Raw genomic sequence first — 15,272 nt, 5'->3', positions numbered from 1 at the left:
TTTGTCTTCCAAATACATGAAATAAGTATATACACTTTTCCTTCTCACATTTTGCTAAAGATTTAATATAATGTCAACATTTATGCTTAAGAAAAACAGAAAAGTAGGTAACAGTTTTGAAGTAACACAAAATATAAAATAAATTTTAAGTCTAAAAATAATTATCAAAAGTTAGCTCTCAATCCCTTTAAAATTCAATCAAAGGCAACTTACTCTATGTCCAATACCATAGATGGATTGGATTGCTCCTTATCTTGTTCATCATTATAGAACAAAATTTTTTTGCTGCTTACCACAACATACTGAAATAAGAAAAAAGGGGGAAGAGTTACAAGAGCAACATTAACTTGGTTTAAAGTGAAAAGCATAATATTTGCCACTAATATCTAGATTATATTGTATTAATGTAAAATCAATGCTAACAAAAAGTAAAAAAGTAGCTAATATAAGTTCTATGCTTCAAAGTAAAATATAGAACAAAATATCAGTTAGAAAATAAATAGGTACCTGTTTCTTCCAGCCATATCGTTTGATATTTCCTCTATTTGGTACTGAAAGCCAACCTTCAATTCTTGACTCTAGGAGAAAAAGAATATATATATTAGTCAGTCTTAAATTGTAACAAAAGAAAAACAATTAAAAGTTGTCTGACAGCATGCAGCAACAAGCAACTGAACACAACTAAATGAATAAGTGCTATAATTTGCTCTTCCATGCTTCAATCACACAAATCAACTTTAATGGCCATACAAATATTGCAGAAAAAAATTTCAAGCCACTTTTCCCATACAATTTAACATTTAGTACTCAATTACAAAAGTATGAAGTAACAATACCCTTAAGAGCCAGGCAAGACTGGAATGGATTGCAGCTTAAATGGGATATGATGTAGAAGACTTTATCATTTAACATTCATATAAAAATAATCAGCAAAAAAAAGAAAGAAAAACATATGCAGCAAGTGGAACAAATCAGAGCCATGATTTACACAAGAGCAAGCAAAAGTATAGAAGTGTCCTATTACTCACAGAAGACAAGAATAGAAGATAAATAAATAAGGAATGCAGGCAGAATCAACTAGATATAAAGAATAAGAGATAAGTATTTTGTTTGTTTTCTCAGTACAATATTCTGATTAAGCTTTTTGGTAAAACAACTTCAATTTGAATTTGTAACAATTTCAATAAAATCGTCCAAATTTGGTTGAAGGGAGCACTTAACTCTAGTGGTAAGTCCAATTACAATTCTACTCAAACTAAAGAGTTTTAAAGCCTCTTAAGTTTGTGATGTCACAATTTGATAAACAGTAAAAACACAGAATCCATTTGGTCTACCGTCATTATTTCAGCTAGTACGTGCATACCAGGAATTCCTTGACTATTTGATCAAGGCATTCTATAATAATTATCACTATTGTTTATATATAACTAATGTTTACTAGAAATATCTGGAGGATAAAGACAACTCCATTAGAAATGGTTATTTTAGATTAGGTTGGAAATAAGAAAATCCATTCAATTTAACTATTTTCTGTATCTACCTTATATTTGAAACACAAAATAATAGAAAAATAACCAATTTCAAAGTATGACACTAAAATATGAGATTATACTATCACTCAAATGATAAGGGGAATATATATTGTCCCCCTTCATATAACTTACAAGCTATACACTCAGTCTTACAGCAACAGTTAACAATAGGTAACATTTACTGATTTATTGATTTATTTACAAATTTATTATTTGCCACATGCTTTATAATATCTCATATTTAACCTATGTATAAGTCCATGAATACAGGATATTCCTAGGAATTTGGAATTAGGTTGTACTGTCATCTTTCACTTACAAAAGAAGAGACTAAGGCTTAGCAGGGTAAACTGACTTGGGCAAGGCAACTCTATCAGTATCTATCAAAGCTCTATGGTTTCAAATCCTGACAGTCTAACTTCTGAGCTTATGTTTCTAGAGCACAACACTATTCTGTTCCCAAACAAGCTTTGCAGTTGACTGAATTGTGGGAAATATTTTTTCCCTCTACTCCCACCAGGTACTTAATATCTCCACTCCTTTGCTTGTGTTATTCCTCTTCATATAAATTGTTACAATGGAAGAAATGATGAGATAACTTTAGTTCAAAATGATCCCTCTCTCTTCTCCCAACATTTTTCTTTTTCCTTTTTTTTTTTTTTTTTGACATGAAGTCTTGCTATGTTGTCCAGGCTGGCCTCGAACTCCTGAGCCTCAGCTTCCTGAGCAGTGGCATGTACCACAGCACCTAGCTTTAATTGCTGCGATTTAGTTCATGAAGTAATTATTTTGTTGGTTAGGTAGTTCTTTGGTAAGTTCTGTGAGAGCAAGGACCATATCTTAACACTTGATTTTATATATCCCATGGCAAATGACACACCGAGGAGGTAGGTGACAGACATTTGTTGATTATTTTGCCATTCTTCGTTCTTCTGAATTAGCCAATTAAAGTCATCCTTGGTGACTTTAATGGTTACAGTTTAAAAACCAAATGGGCAGTTTTATACTAAATAACAAACAAAAGACTGCTGTTCACATATTGATCATTCACCAATGTTTTATTTTATAAAAGCAAAAAAGTTATTGCTAGAAATTTTCCCATTAGTGTGGCAGAAATTGCAGCTCTGGTTTTAAAGTGTAGTTTGGAAAACATTAAGATGAACATTAGTGAGAATGAAAAGTAGTCTTAATATCTGATAATACAAAGTTGTTTAGTATCAGTAATTCTTCACCAAAAACAAAGATATAAAAGCCTTTGAAATCTTGACATTTACACAAAATTTTGTATGCCAAAATACTCTACACTTTCACATTATTTCTTTGTGACAATAAATGTCAAAAATACTTATGCCTTCTGTCTCTAGATGTGGGTTAACCTGCCAGTTTTCTTTAATATATCTTCAATAAGTTGTTATATGGTATGGCTTTATCTGTCATTTCAGTGTTCCTTAGAAATTTTATATACCAAAGGAATTTTATGGGTCAAATAAGCCAGAATTCTACATTTGCTCATATTTAAATTAAATGAAGAGGCCCAGGGAGAAAATAAATTAAATGAAGAAATCTGGAATGAAAATAAAGGTGTCAAGAATATGTGAAGGTTTTTGCCAATTTACAACAAAGTCATGGGAGAAAATTTTAGTTTTTCCATCTGGTGAATTCCCTCAGAGAAGCAACTGAACTAAGCTCAATAATAACAGATAAAAATAAAAAAACATACTAGCTTCTCCTGTGTTTTCTTTCCTCACTCCTACCATAGTTGCAAGATAATATACTTACCAGTTTTTAAGATATATAAAGACCTCCTCTAAAATCGGGACTACCTGTGACTTCAGTGGTGACCTGGAGGTATAATGCTATAAATTCCATCTTTTATATCACAAGCACAGAAAACAGCTTCTCCAGATAACTAAATGAAACTCCCACCAAGAGAACCTCTAAGTCTGGATTATCATTAATAATATTCTACATATGTACAAAAACAACTTGGCTCCAAATTTTATACAATATATTTGTAGAGCAATTTTAAATTATAAGAAGTTAGATGTATATTACTATAATATCAGCGATTTCTTTACCCAAATAAGAGATGGTCTAACTATATGTACATCAATACTCAATACAGCCAATTTAAACATCAGAACTAACCTCTGAAGACAACCTAATTTATTTAGCTATACCACAAACATACTGCTTAAGAAACAGGGCTTGCATTGGGAGTTATACCTGATGTAATGACGAGTTGATGGGTGCAGCACGCCAACATGGCACAAGTATACATATGTAACAAACCTGCATGTTATGCACATGTACCCTAGAACTTAAAGTATAATAATAAAAAATAAAAAATAAATAAAAAAAGAAAAAAAAAAGAAAAAAAAATGTGACTATAATAAAAATCAGTCCAAAAACTCTAAAAAAAAAAAAAAGAAAAAAAAAAAAGAGTTCTATGAACAGCCTTGGAGTGAGTTCCAAAATGTATTTTAAGTGAAAATAGTAAATTGCAAAAAAGTACCTATATTATTTAGTAATCTTTTAGTCAATTACTAATAAACTAACAAGCAAATAAATGAATAAACAAACACGAAAAAAAAAAAAAGAAACAGGGCTAGAGAACCATTTCAAAATATTTTAATTAAATTCAAAAGTGATATAAAAAAGAAAATTAAGTCAACACTCAACAAGCCAGATACACCAACTTCAAATCACTGTAGATTTGGGCAAAGTCAGAAACCTTCATAGATTCAAATATTGGGAAACACACCAAGCGATCCACCATTTTCAGGTTTAAGTTACATAACCTAAGGTCAAGCTGGATGGAAAAGGGTATGATACAAATAATCCATAAGAGATCATGAATATTACTGGAGTATCAATACCAAGTTTTCCTAATGCCTCATCTATTTCTACATTCTCTTCAGATGTCTAGGTTAACAGCTCCAAAAGAAAGAAAGAGAAACAATGAAGAAAAGAAACAGTTATGTGTTTATTTATAAACACATAAAAGTTTTTGTCATCTAAGCAACAGGCATCCATAACCCTAAGGATAATCTTTATGTTTACATTGTGTGGTAGTTCATAACCTGCTACAGAACCAAAGAGAGGATAAAGACATAAAAGAATTAAGAGAATGAAGGTGACTTCAAGAACTTCAAAGAGTTATAAGTCAGAGAAGGAGTAACATTTTTTAATAAGGTTTTTAGAATTGGGAATTTCAGAGGGGAGATTTAAGATTTAAGCCAGTTAATAACAAAATGGCCACTGAGGATTCATAGAGGCTGTGCTCTAGATGTACAAGATAATTAAATTATAATCTTTATATTGAATGATGAAATCTAAGAGAATAAAAGTTGCAGTGTCAGTTCATCCATCCAACTACTTAAAAAAAAAATTGAAAAACATGACTTATATTTCAAAAAGCCATTATTTTAACTGTGGAGTAAACTTAATCTATTGAAAGTTCTCTCCTTTTTAGTATGTATATTCATTTATTAATTTTGTAAACTGAAGTAAAAATTAATCATTAGCCATTACCTTCAAGACATTTTTTAGACACTAGAATGATATGTAACTATCTAATATTAAGAATGAACATCAACATTCTTTAACAATTCTTCCTAGATATGACTGCAAAACCTTAACTTTATTTGCCAGGGACCATTTTTGAGCATCTAGTAAATGGTGGATTTAATACAGATTTTCAATTTACTAGCAAAATATCTGACCCACAGAGAGGTAAATAATATTGACAAAGATTATCCATTAATTTCTACTTCCAATATGAAAGTCAAGGTTCAGCACTGTTGAGATTTTATAAAGTCTCAAAGTTAAGAACACAGTAATAGGAAAAGAGATATTAACTGGCCTCATTTTCTAGCAAGGGAGAATGGCCACGAATACTCCCTGCCCCACTTGGTTTGGACTTTGATAACCTTAAAAACAAAATTCCTGAAAGTACACTAATATTCTAAGAAATATACTCAAAATAGAGCTAGTAGAAACATTTAAAAATCTCTTTGCTCAATAAGTCAATTTATTAGGTCAGGATTCTGAAATCTAAATGGATTCCCAGCCTAAGTCTGCCAATGAAGCCAGCTGATGGCACTATGAGCTTAGCCTTTCTGAATCAGCCACGATGGTGGGTAAAATTCATCACTTTCCTCATTAGCAGTCCCACCAGCTCATCTTTCAACTCAAATCTTTTAACTAGCATTCACCAATAATGTGTCCATTTCTGACATATTTCACTCAATACTAAGAAAACTAAGGTACATATAAGGCATTACAAATAGTTAAAGAGAAATGGGTGGAATAAAAATAAAATTGGTCAGAATTTTGAATTGACATTAAATAGAGTAAGGTCGGCCAGGCAGGTGGCTCATGCTTGTAATCTCAGCACTTTGGAAGGCCAAGGCAGGTGGATAGCTTGAGCTCAGGAGTTCAAAACCAGCCTGGGCAATATGGTGAAATCCCACCGCCACAAAAAGTTAAAAAAATGAGCTGGGTGTGGTGATGCACACCTGTAGTCCCAGCTACTCAGGAGGCTGGGGTGGGAGGATCGCTTGAGCCCAGAAGGCAGAGGTTACAGTGAATCAAGATCGCACCACTGCACTCTAGTCTGGGTGACAGAGTGAGACTGTTTCATACATACATACATACATACGTACATATATACATACATACATACATAAAGAACCCCTATACTAAATAACTCCAGAAGTATCTCAGGGTAAATGAAGTGGGAATCTAACCTACAAATTCAGTTCAACAATTGAAAGAATGTAGCCAAACACTTCTAAAAGTTGTATTCTTAGTGATGATTAAGTCTAACTTTAGAAAGATGTTCAACTACTAAAGCTAGAGGTTCTTATTAAATCCAAAGCAATTCTCCAACAATGAATCATGTGTACATGCAAGTTTCTCAAGAGGTAGGCAGTTTCAGAGAGCCAAAAATAGGTAAAAAGAGGAGTTCCTTGACCACTAAAATAAGAAATATTTCTTCACTGCCTTTCCATTCCCAGATAACTGATTTTGACCTAGCAAAGCCACACAAGAATGAGGCCAGGGATCACATGGCATACAGAGAGGAGCTGAATTCATTTCCCACTTTGAGTCCCACTTTCTTGACCAAGAAAGATACTATAAAGTTTTCTGAGTGACTCATCTAGTTCCTTATATCAAAGTCACAATAACAAGTAATATCTGTTAAAATAGAATCCCTATAATATCAAACATGCTGCTTCATAAATATCTTCCTATTTATGGATTATTCAGAAAATACACTAATTAAAATCTATTTTCAAGTTTATGACCATGTATACAAAACTTCCAAGACTCTGAACTAAGACTCTGTGTATATGTAAATGCATGTTTTCATAATGATAACCTATTCATTTTACTTCTAAATTGAACTTATAGTATGTGTATTTCTCATCTCTGTAAAGTACATAAATGTACCGTAGTTTACATGATGATTAAGCCAAGAATGAAGCTGTGTTTATTTTTAACTTGATTCTCCACTGGGAAAAAGAAGACACAGAAAAAAGTCTGAAATCTTAGCCACTCATTCCTGCCTTTATTTGACACCCCTGGCCTCTTACTGCACTGCCCAACCCCTTTTATCTATTTCTCCAAACTTAAAACTTAACAAAATCTGATTGAAGTTGATCACTACTCCACTAGATAGGCTTCTATACATAGCTGCTGTGATTCTGATGATAAAGTACAGTTCCTAGTTTTAGCATAAGAATACAGAAAATGTTAAAGATCTATTACTGACAAAAATGTACAACTTTTAAAAAATAGCGAGATGTGTAGTAGCAGCTTTGACTCTCACTGTGGACTTAGGCTGCTCAAAATAGGTTCATAAACCTCTTATGGTTTTTATTCAGGTAAAGCTTCTTAGGTCTATTTAAATAGCCTAAGATTGCTTACAACTGCTGTACTCCATAAAATACACCAAGTGTCTAATCATCATCAGGCCTTGGCTATCAGAAATAAGAATTCCTTCTTAGGAATCCATAGACAGAATGACAAGGAGGTAGAAACCCAAATGAAAGAAATATACACTAATTTCCATGACATTTATACATGTTTGAATGATACAGAATTATTCTTACCTGGGAGGTTTCCATCAGTTTCATCAGCACTAGGAAAACTAGCAACACTTGTAGAATCCGAGAGGTCCAAAAGTTTAGCACGCAATTGCTCAATATCACTCTCTTTGCTGGCCAACTGCATCTGAAGCTCATTCCTATGCGCACATTCTTCTACCAATTGCTAATTTTGAAAAGTAGCAAGATAATATATAATCAAGTTAAAACAATTTCCAACATTATTAATTGAAATATAATAAAGTAATTTAAATTGCTAATACTAAAAATGTACAGTAAACTTCATGAATGTTTGCTACCACAGATTTTGATACACTACAGAAATGTCAAGTTCTCAGTAATACATTGCTCGGACAAATTCCTTTTCTACTTGCCTTAAAAAGAGTTTTTGTTTTTGTTTTCAAACATAAGCCATCAAAAAAAAAAATTACAATAGAAAATGCTTTTCTGGCTCCAAATGAAGTAGCTTTAAAGGTACAGAAAACTTCAGAAAACCATAATTGATGGAGCTAAAAAGCTCAGATCTAAGTGCCCGAGACCAGGTTCTCAATTTTGTTCCATTAACAAATCAAGAGGTATCAAAAAATTAAGCTTGTTATTTTGATTTCAAAAAAGTGAGTCTTGACTAGAGAAAATAAATAAGCTACAATACTTCAAAACCTCTACCCCAATTACAGTTAATATTAAAACAGCCATATCCCAATTACAGTCTGAAACCAAACAGGCGGAACCCTTGATTGTTCCCAATCTAAACAAGATAAATAGATAACAAGTATATACAGAAATAATTTAAGAAAATAATCCTTCACACTCACGTCCATACACACCCACAAACCTTACCGCTTGCATGTCATTCAGCTCCTTCTGATGTTTCACTACCATCTGGTTGAATTTCTCTCTTTCTTGGTTGAGTTCCAGTTGTAGCTTTCGATTTTCCTTTTCTTTCTTTCTCAAATCTTGTGTATTAGCTTTCTTTCTATCAATTTTAAAATCTTTTCGATTCATTATTTCTGCCAACTTGTTAACAGCCTATTAAAATATTATTAATAAAGATAAAGAGTGTAGTCATCCAATTTAATACTAAAATGTATTTTTTTCTTCAAAATAAGGAAGCAGGACTTTTTGTGTGTGTGAAAATTCGGACAACTTAATGATGGTTGAGACATGATAACTGGTAGCACAAGTAACTAACACTGATTTATCACACTACTCAAATGTAAGAACCAGGAGCCTTTCCTTGGTTAACTTTACAACCCAGTACTGAATCAAGAGTATGTTAATCCTACTCTGATGTTGGGTACTAGCAAATAAAGCTTCTATGCCTTGGCCACATACTCTTATCTTCTACAACTATACAGTATTACAAGGCAAGTTAGCTATCTTAACTGAAATCCTATTCTTTTTTTTTTTTTTTGAGACTGAGTCTTGCTCTGTCACCCAGGCTGGCATGCAGTGGCATGATCTTTACTCACTGCAACCTCTGCCTCCCGGGTTCAAGCAATTCTCGTGCCTCAACTGCCTGAGTAGCTGGTATTACTGGAGCGCACCACCATGCCCGGCTAATTTTTATATTTTTAGTAGAGACTGGGGTTTCGCCATGTCAGCCAGGCTGCTCTCGAACTCCTGGCCTTAAGTGATCTGCTGGCCTCAGCCTCCTAAAGTGCTGGGATTACAGGCATGAGCCACCGCGCCTGGCCTGGAAATCCTATTTCACAAGTAAGTTTTTTATAGTTAGCAGGGAGAGAATTTACGTTATTTGTTCTGATGAAAAGTTTGAACCTTATAAGCCTTGGTTTTAGGAAAAAGTGCATAAAGAGCAACGATTAACTCAAAAATGAACATGTGGAAAAGATTGAAAGCATGTATACCTGTGTTTTAAGGGTTCGCTCAGTGTTGATATTCTTTTCAAAGGCAGCCTTAAGATTACTGATCTCCTCCTCCTTCTCCAATTTATATTCTGTCAACAAATTATATTAAATGTTATTGTATGGTATTAATTTCTGCATCTCAAACTAACAATGTCCTTAATTATTCAAATGAGTATACACTACATATTAACTTTCAGTAACTTCATTAAGATAATCTTAAGGCTACAGAAATTACTTAATATATGAAAACAGGTATCTTAGAAACCTAACACAACATAGGTAAAGGTAAATCACTGAATTTGATTTAACATGATGATTTTAAAAAAATTCTACATACCTTCCTCTGCCTTCTTCATTTTCTCTGTTAGCTCTTCGTTCTCTCTTCTTAATATTTCCATATCTTTGGTTAGCATGCTGTTTGTTTCTTCAAGCTGAACAAAGCACATAAAAGTTTAAGCTCCAGCCTCTTTGCTATTCTCATATTTCAGGCAATAACCTTTAAATACACTGCTAGATAAAGAAAAGTCAGACATTGCTCAACTACAGCAAATGTCTGGTTTCCAGCTGAAAATATGTAGATATAATTACATCAAAAATATTTAAAAGTAGTTAACAGCTTCCAAAAATTATTTCAGTTTATGCATATAGATATATATATATGAATGAAAGGGGGCATATGTAATGGCACGATAACTAGATTGCAAACTAAGAAATGTGTATTTAGTTCCAGCTCTGTGATTAACCTAGTATGTGACCCTGAGCAAGTCATAATTTTTCTGGACTTCAGTATCTTTATCTGAATATTGATGATGCAAACAATAAAAACATTTATTTATAGATTACTTTTAGTAATGTATAATCATTACTATGTTATATGTTATATTAATCATTCTATGTCCACTGTCTTATTTATTCCTCGTAACAATCACGTGGAAGAGGTATTACTATTTCTATTTTACAGATGAGAAATCTGAGGCTTAGAGAAGTTAAAGCCAACTTTGCCAAGACCATATAACTTCTTAGAGGCAAAAGTGGAACTCAGAGCGATTGATAGTGGCTTTAGAAGAAAAATCTAACTCCTCTTTTTAGTCCCATGATTCTATACAGACTATAGTATAAACTTCAGGAATAGGTAATTGTTTAGAGTATTGGTTTTTTTATAATGGATTTATATATTATCCCAAGAATTCCTCATTCCCAAATGGTTTCTCTATATTTCATAGAATTCTGGCCCATAAAAGATCAGTTGCAATGTATTAAGAGAACAACAAATGAATTTAAGCTAAGCCATTTCTTCATATGAAATATAACTAATAAGATCTACAGCCAGAAAGAAAAACAGCCCAATATTGCATTGGTTCTGAACCTATACAAACAAAAGCCCAATATCTTGAACAAGAATTTCAATAATTAACAAATGTTTGGTATTATACAAACTATTTTATACCTGAGTACAGAATGACCACTATGTATAACATAGAAGTAAATACACTTGCACACACACTTACCCTAATACTTTAAGATGTGACCTACTGTGATTTAAATAAATTTTATATGACTTACCTGACTATCACACTTACCCGACTAACAGTGTGATCTTTATCTGTAATCTCTTGTCTATTTCTTGAAGCAGCTTTCTTGCTTTCTTGAGTCAATTCAAAATACTGTTCTTCCAGAAGGCCTCGAGCCAACTGCTCAGACTCAGCTTTTGTTTCTGCTAGATCCAACTGAGTAGCAAGAGTTTCTCTGCAACAATTTTTTAAGAGAAATTGATGTAAACAAACTCAGTTCATTCTTCCAACTTAATCATATTCTTAAAAACACAATTAACTTTAAATGATAAAAAGAATTATTTTATTGCTTAAAATAAATTTACTGCAAACTTTCTATAAAAGTAATGAATTTAACCTCTCACATGTTGAAAAATTATAAAAGAACTATTTAGTTTTCTATCTGATATTGTGCTTAACTAAAAAAGGTAATAAAGCAACAGCAAATAGTCTGTTCTTGAAAAGAAATTTCTTGTGGGTTTGGAATGGAAGGCAGCATGGCATAGTGGAAAAGTCATTGACTTGTAAATCAGCAGGCTAGACCCAGACCTTTATTTCTGTTTTGTCATTAACTAATTGAGTAGAGACACTCAATGTGCACAAAGTGCAAATCCCTTACACTTCCTGTAGTTCAGTTTCATCAAATCTGTAAAATGAGATGGTTAAACTAGTCACTTCCAGCTCCAAAATTCAATGAGATTATGAAAACTTCTAAGAGACTTGCAAATCACTACAAACTAATTTGAGAACACTCCCTGGAAATGATACTAAAACATTTCAGAATTGACATTCAGACCAAGATGAGGTAACTCCAGTTTGCCTACTCTTCTAGAAGAGCCTCTCTTGGATAAGCTCTCTTAGTCACTACTGTAGTCCCTGAACAGAGCAGGTGCTCAATAAATATGTTCTGAATGAGTAACGTCCACCTCCTATTTTCTATTAAGTATTACAATTCAAACTTTCTGCCTCAAGCCTCAAGAGGGACAGAGGGAGACATACAGTAAACACACACACACACGCACACACACAGAAAAGTCATTCATTCACTTAACAACTATTTGAAGGTTTATTAAGTACTACACTATGTTTACTATGCATCATGTTGTTCTAGGAATTAAGAGATACAGCAGCCCAGGCACAGTGGCTCATACCTGTAATCCTAGCACTTTGGGAGGCTGAGGTGGGTGGATCATAAGGGTCTGGCCAACATAGTGAAACCTCATCTCTACTAAAAATACAAAAAAATTAGCCTGGTGTGGTGGTGTGTGCCTGTAATCCCAGCTACTTGGGAGGCTTAGGTGACAGTGTGAGACTCCGTCTCAAAAATAAATAAATAAATACAGCAGTAACAAAGTTCCTGCGCTTAGGGAGCATGTATTAGTGGGGCCGTACAGGCAACTTAAAAAATGAACAAGTGCTCTATAGTAAGTCACAGAGAATAATACAAGATAAAATATGGAAAGTTATGAATGTGATCACTTTTATTACAGGGTGATCAAGGAGGCCACTCTGCTAAGACGACATTAGAAGAAAAGTAGGCAGAAGAGAACAACAGATATTGTAAGGCTTTCCAAGGCAATACAAGGACTTTGACTTTTATTCTGGTACTCTGATGTTTTAGAAAGATCATTCTGGCTGCTGTATTAAGATCAGACAGTAGGAGGACAATGGCAGAAGTTGAGATACCAGTTAGCAGGCTACTGAAATAATCAAGATTGGAGATGATGGCAGTTTGGACCAGGTCAGTAAATGGAACAAGTAGTGAGAAGTGATTAGAGTCTATACATAATTTTTAGTGAACACTGGGAAAATTTATTGGTGGATTGCATTTAGAGTGCAAGAAAAAAAGAAGAGTCTAGGATGACTCTAAATTTTTCACTTAAACACCTGGGAATAATAGAGTTGTTCAGGACTGAAATGAGGAAGATAGGGAGGAGCAGTTTGCACAGTGAGGGAATCAGGAATTTTTTCTGGACACTTTAAATGTGGAGTGCTTAACACTCAAGCAGAGATGTCAATGAGACAGCTGAATACATAAGTCTGGAATTCAAGGGAGAATGTACTTGGACTGACACCATTTAAAGCCACAAGGCTGGATGAGAACAAGCAGGGAGTAATCCCTTGAGCACTCCAAACTCTTAAGGGTCTCAGCAATTAGAAGGTAAAAAGGAACAAAGGAGGTTGAGAAAGAGTAGCCAGTTCAATAAGGAAAAAACATCGTATGGTGTCACAGAAGTCAAAAGAAGACATTTTCTCAAGAGAGTAATCAACTAAGTCAAATGCTGCTATGAAATAAGGTGAGAACTGAGAAGTCACTATTAGGAAGATGCCACTGACCTTGAGAAGAGTTGTTTTGTTAGCATGATGAATGCAAAAGTATGACTGGAGTGAGCTCAAGAGAGAATGGAAGAAGATGGGGGAAGGTACCTGGTATGTTACTTTTCAAGTAAGCTGGCTATAAAAAAAAGAAAAGTGGGATGGTAGCTGCCACGTAGATAATGTAGTTAAAAGATGCAGTTTTGCTCTTGTTGCCCAGGCTGGAGTACAATGGTGCGATCTTGGCTCACTGCAAACGCCACCTCCTAGGTTCAAGCAATTCCCCTGCCTCAGTCTCCCGAGTAGCTGGGATTACAGGCATGTGCCACCATGCCCGGCTAATTTTGTAATTTTAGTACATATGGGGTTTCTTCATGTTGGTCAGGCTGGTCTTGAACTCCTGACCTCAGGGGATCTGCCCACCTTGGCCTCCCAAAGTGCTAGGATTATAGGCGTGAGCCACCATGCCTGGTGTAAGAGGGCTGTTTTTAAAGGAGATATCTAAATATGTTTACATAACAATGACAATGACTACAGAAAGGTAAAAATTGATGTAGAAAAGATAAGAGAATTGTTGGAGTCATAATATTCTTTTTTTTTTTTTGAGACTCAGTCTGTCACCCAGGCTGGAGTGCAATGGCGAGATCTCGCCACAGTGCAACCTTCCCCTCCCAGGTTCAAGTGATTCTCCTGCCTCAGCCTCCCAAGTAGCTGGGACTACAGGCATGTGCACCATGTCCGGCTAATTTTTGCATTTTTAGTAGAGACGGGGTTTCACCACGTTAGCCAGGCTAGTAGCGAACTCTTAACTCAAGTGATCTGCCCGCCTGGGCCTCCCAAATTGCTGAGATTATGGGCATGAGCCACCAAACCCGGCCAAAGTCATACTCTTAAGTAGGCAGGAAGAGATGGGATTAGCCATTAGATAAGAACTAATGCTCTTGTCCATTTACATCATCAGAAGGAAGGCAGGGTTTATAGGTACTATTCTCTACTTAGAAGCTGTTCTCACCAAGATAATGAGTAACCTTCAAAATAAATACAATGGACAATTTATGACTTTTTGGTGACCTTTCTGAATATTTGGCACTTTTTTTTTTTTTTTTGAGACGGAGTCTCACTCTGTCGCCCAGGCTGAAGTGCAGTGGCCTGATCTCGGCTCACTGCAAGCTCCGCCTCCCAGGTTCGCGCCATTCTCCTGCCTCAGCCTCCCAAGTAGCTGGGACTACAGGCGCCCGCCACCAGGCCCGGGTAATTTTTTGTATTTTTAGTAGAGACGGGGTTTCTCCATGTTAGCCAGGATGGTCTCAATCTCCTGACCTTGTGATCTGCCCGCTTCAGCCTTCCAAAGTGCTGGGATTACAGGCATGAGCCACCATGTCCAGCAATATTTGGCACTTCTAATCACTTTCTCTTTCTTGAAATACTCTCCTCCCCCAGCTTTTGTGATACTCTACTCTGATGTAGACAAGTTAGTAGCTATGGTGGTGAAAGAGAATAGATGTTCTCTTCTGATTTTTAGGAAGCAAGGCCATTAACTAAGTACAAGAATAAGGAAAAGGTAGCGATCTGAGTAGAGACGAGATGTGAAATACTTTTCTTAGGAGAGTAGTAGTGTTAGTACTTTAGGAAAAGAAAGGAAATGCTGCCAATGCCAAATCTAAGAATACTGGGGGTGGTTCTGCCAGCTATTATAAATACAGGGCTTCAGGTTCACGACATGCTCTTATCTGGAGTTTCTGCTTTGTGTTAAGTTCAGATAAAAGTATCTGGGTTATACTTTAAAACACCAGAAAACCTATTTAACCCAGAATATATTTCTATCCCTGGTTATGCTACTATGCGAGAGAAAAAGCAAGAAAGAATTAGATGGTTCAGCGTAAAATTACCTGC

At 34.8% G+C, this 15,272-nt stretch overlaps 1 protein-coding gene across 2 annotated transcripts in view; it reads right to left on the bottom strand.

Annotated features, from left to right (window-relative positions):
• ROCK1 (Rho associated coiled-coil containing protein kinase 1) overlaps positions 1-15,272 on the bottom strand; it is a 154,635-nt gene that overhangs the window by 9,683 nt on the left and 129,680 nt on the right. For both annotated transcript variants that reach the window (XM_007974485.3, XM_007974486.3), the window contains exons 23-29: positions 11,094-11,259; positions 9,851-9,944; positions 9,514-9,602; positions 8,486-8,674; positions 7,652-7,811; positions 508-578; positions 214-302 (exon numbers count right to left, since the gene is read on the bottom strand). In XM_007974485.3, the coding sequence (XP_007972676.3) occupies positions 214-302; positions 508-578; positions 7,652-7,811; positions 8,486-8,674; positions 9,514-9,602; positions 9,851-9,944; positions 11,094-11,259 (858 nt within the window). The remainder of the gene's footprint in view (positions 1-213; positions 303-507; positions 579-7,651; positions 7,812-8,485; positions 8,675-9,513; positions 9,603-9,850; positions 9,945-11,093; positions 11,260-15,272) is intronic.

The sequence above is a fragment of the Chlorocebus sabaeus genome, chromosome 18 (assembly GCF_047675955.1).
Source record: "Chlorocebus sabaeus isolate Y175 chromosome 18, mChlSab1.0.hap1, whole genome shotgun sequence".
NCBI lineage: Eukaryota > Metazoa > Chordata > Mammalia > Primates > Cercopithecidae > Chlorocebus > Chlorocebus sabaeus.
This window is presented reverse-complemented; position numbering and strand designations above follow the sequence as displayed.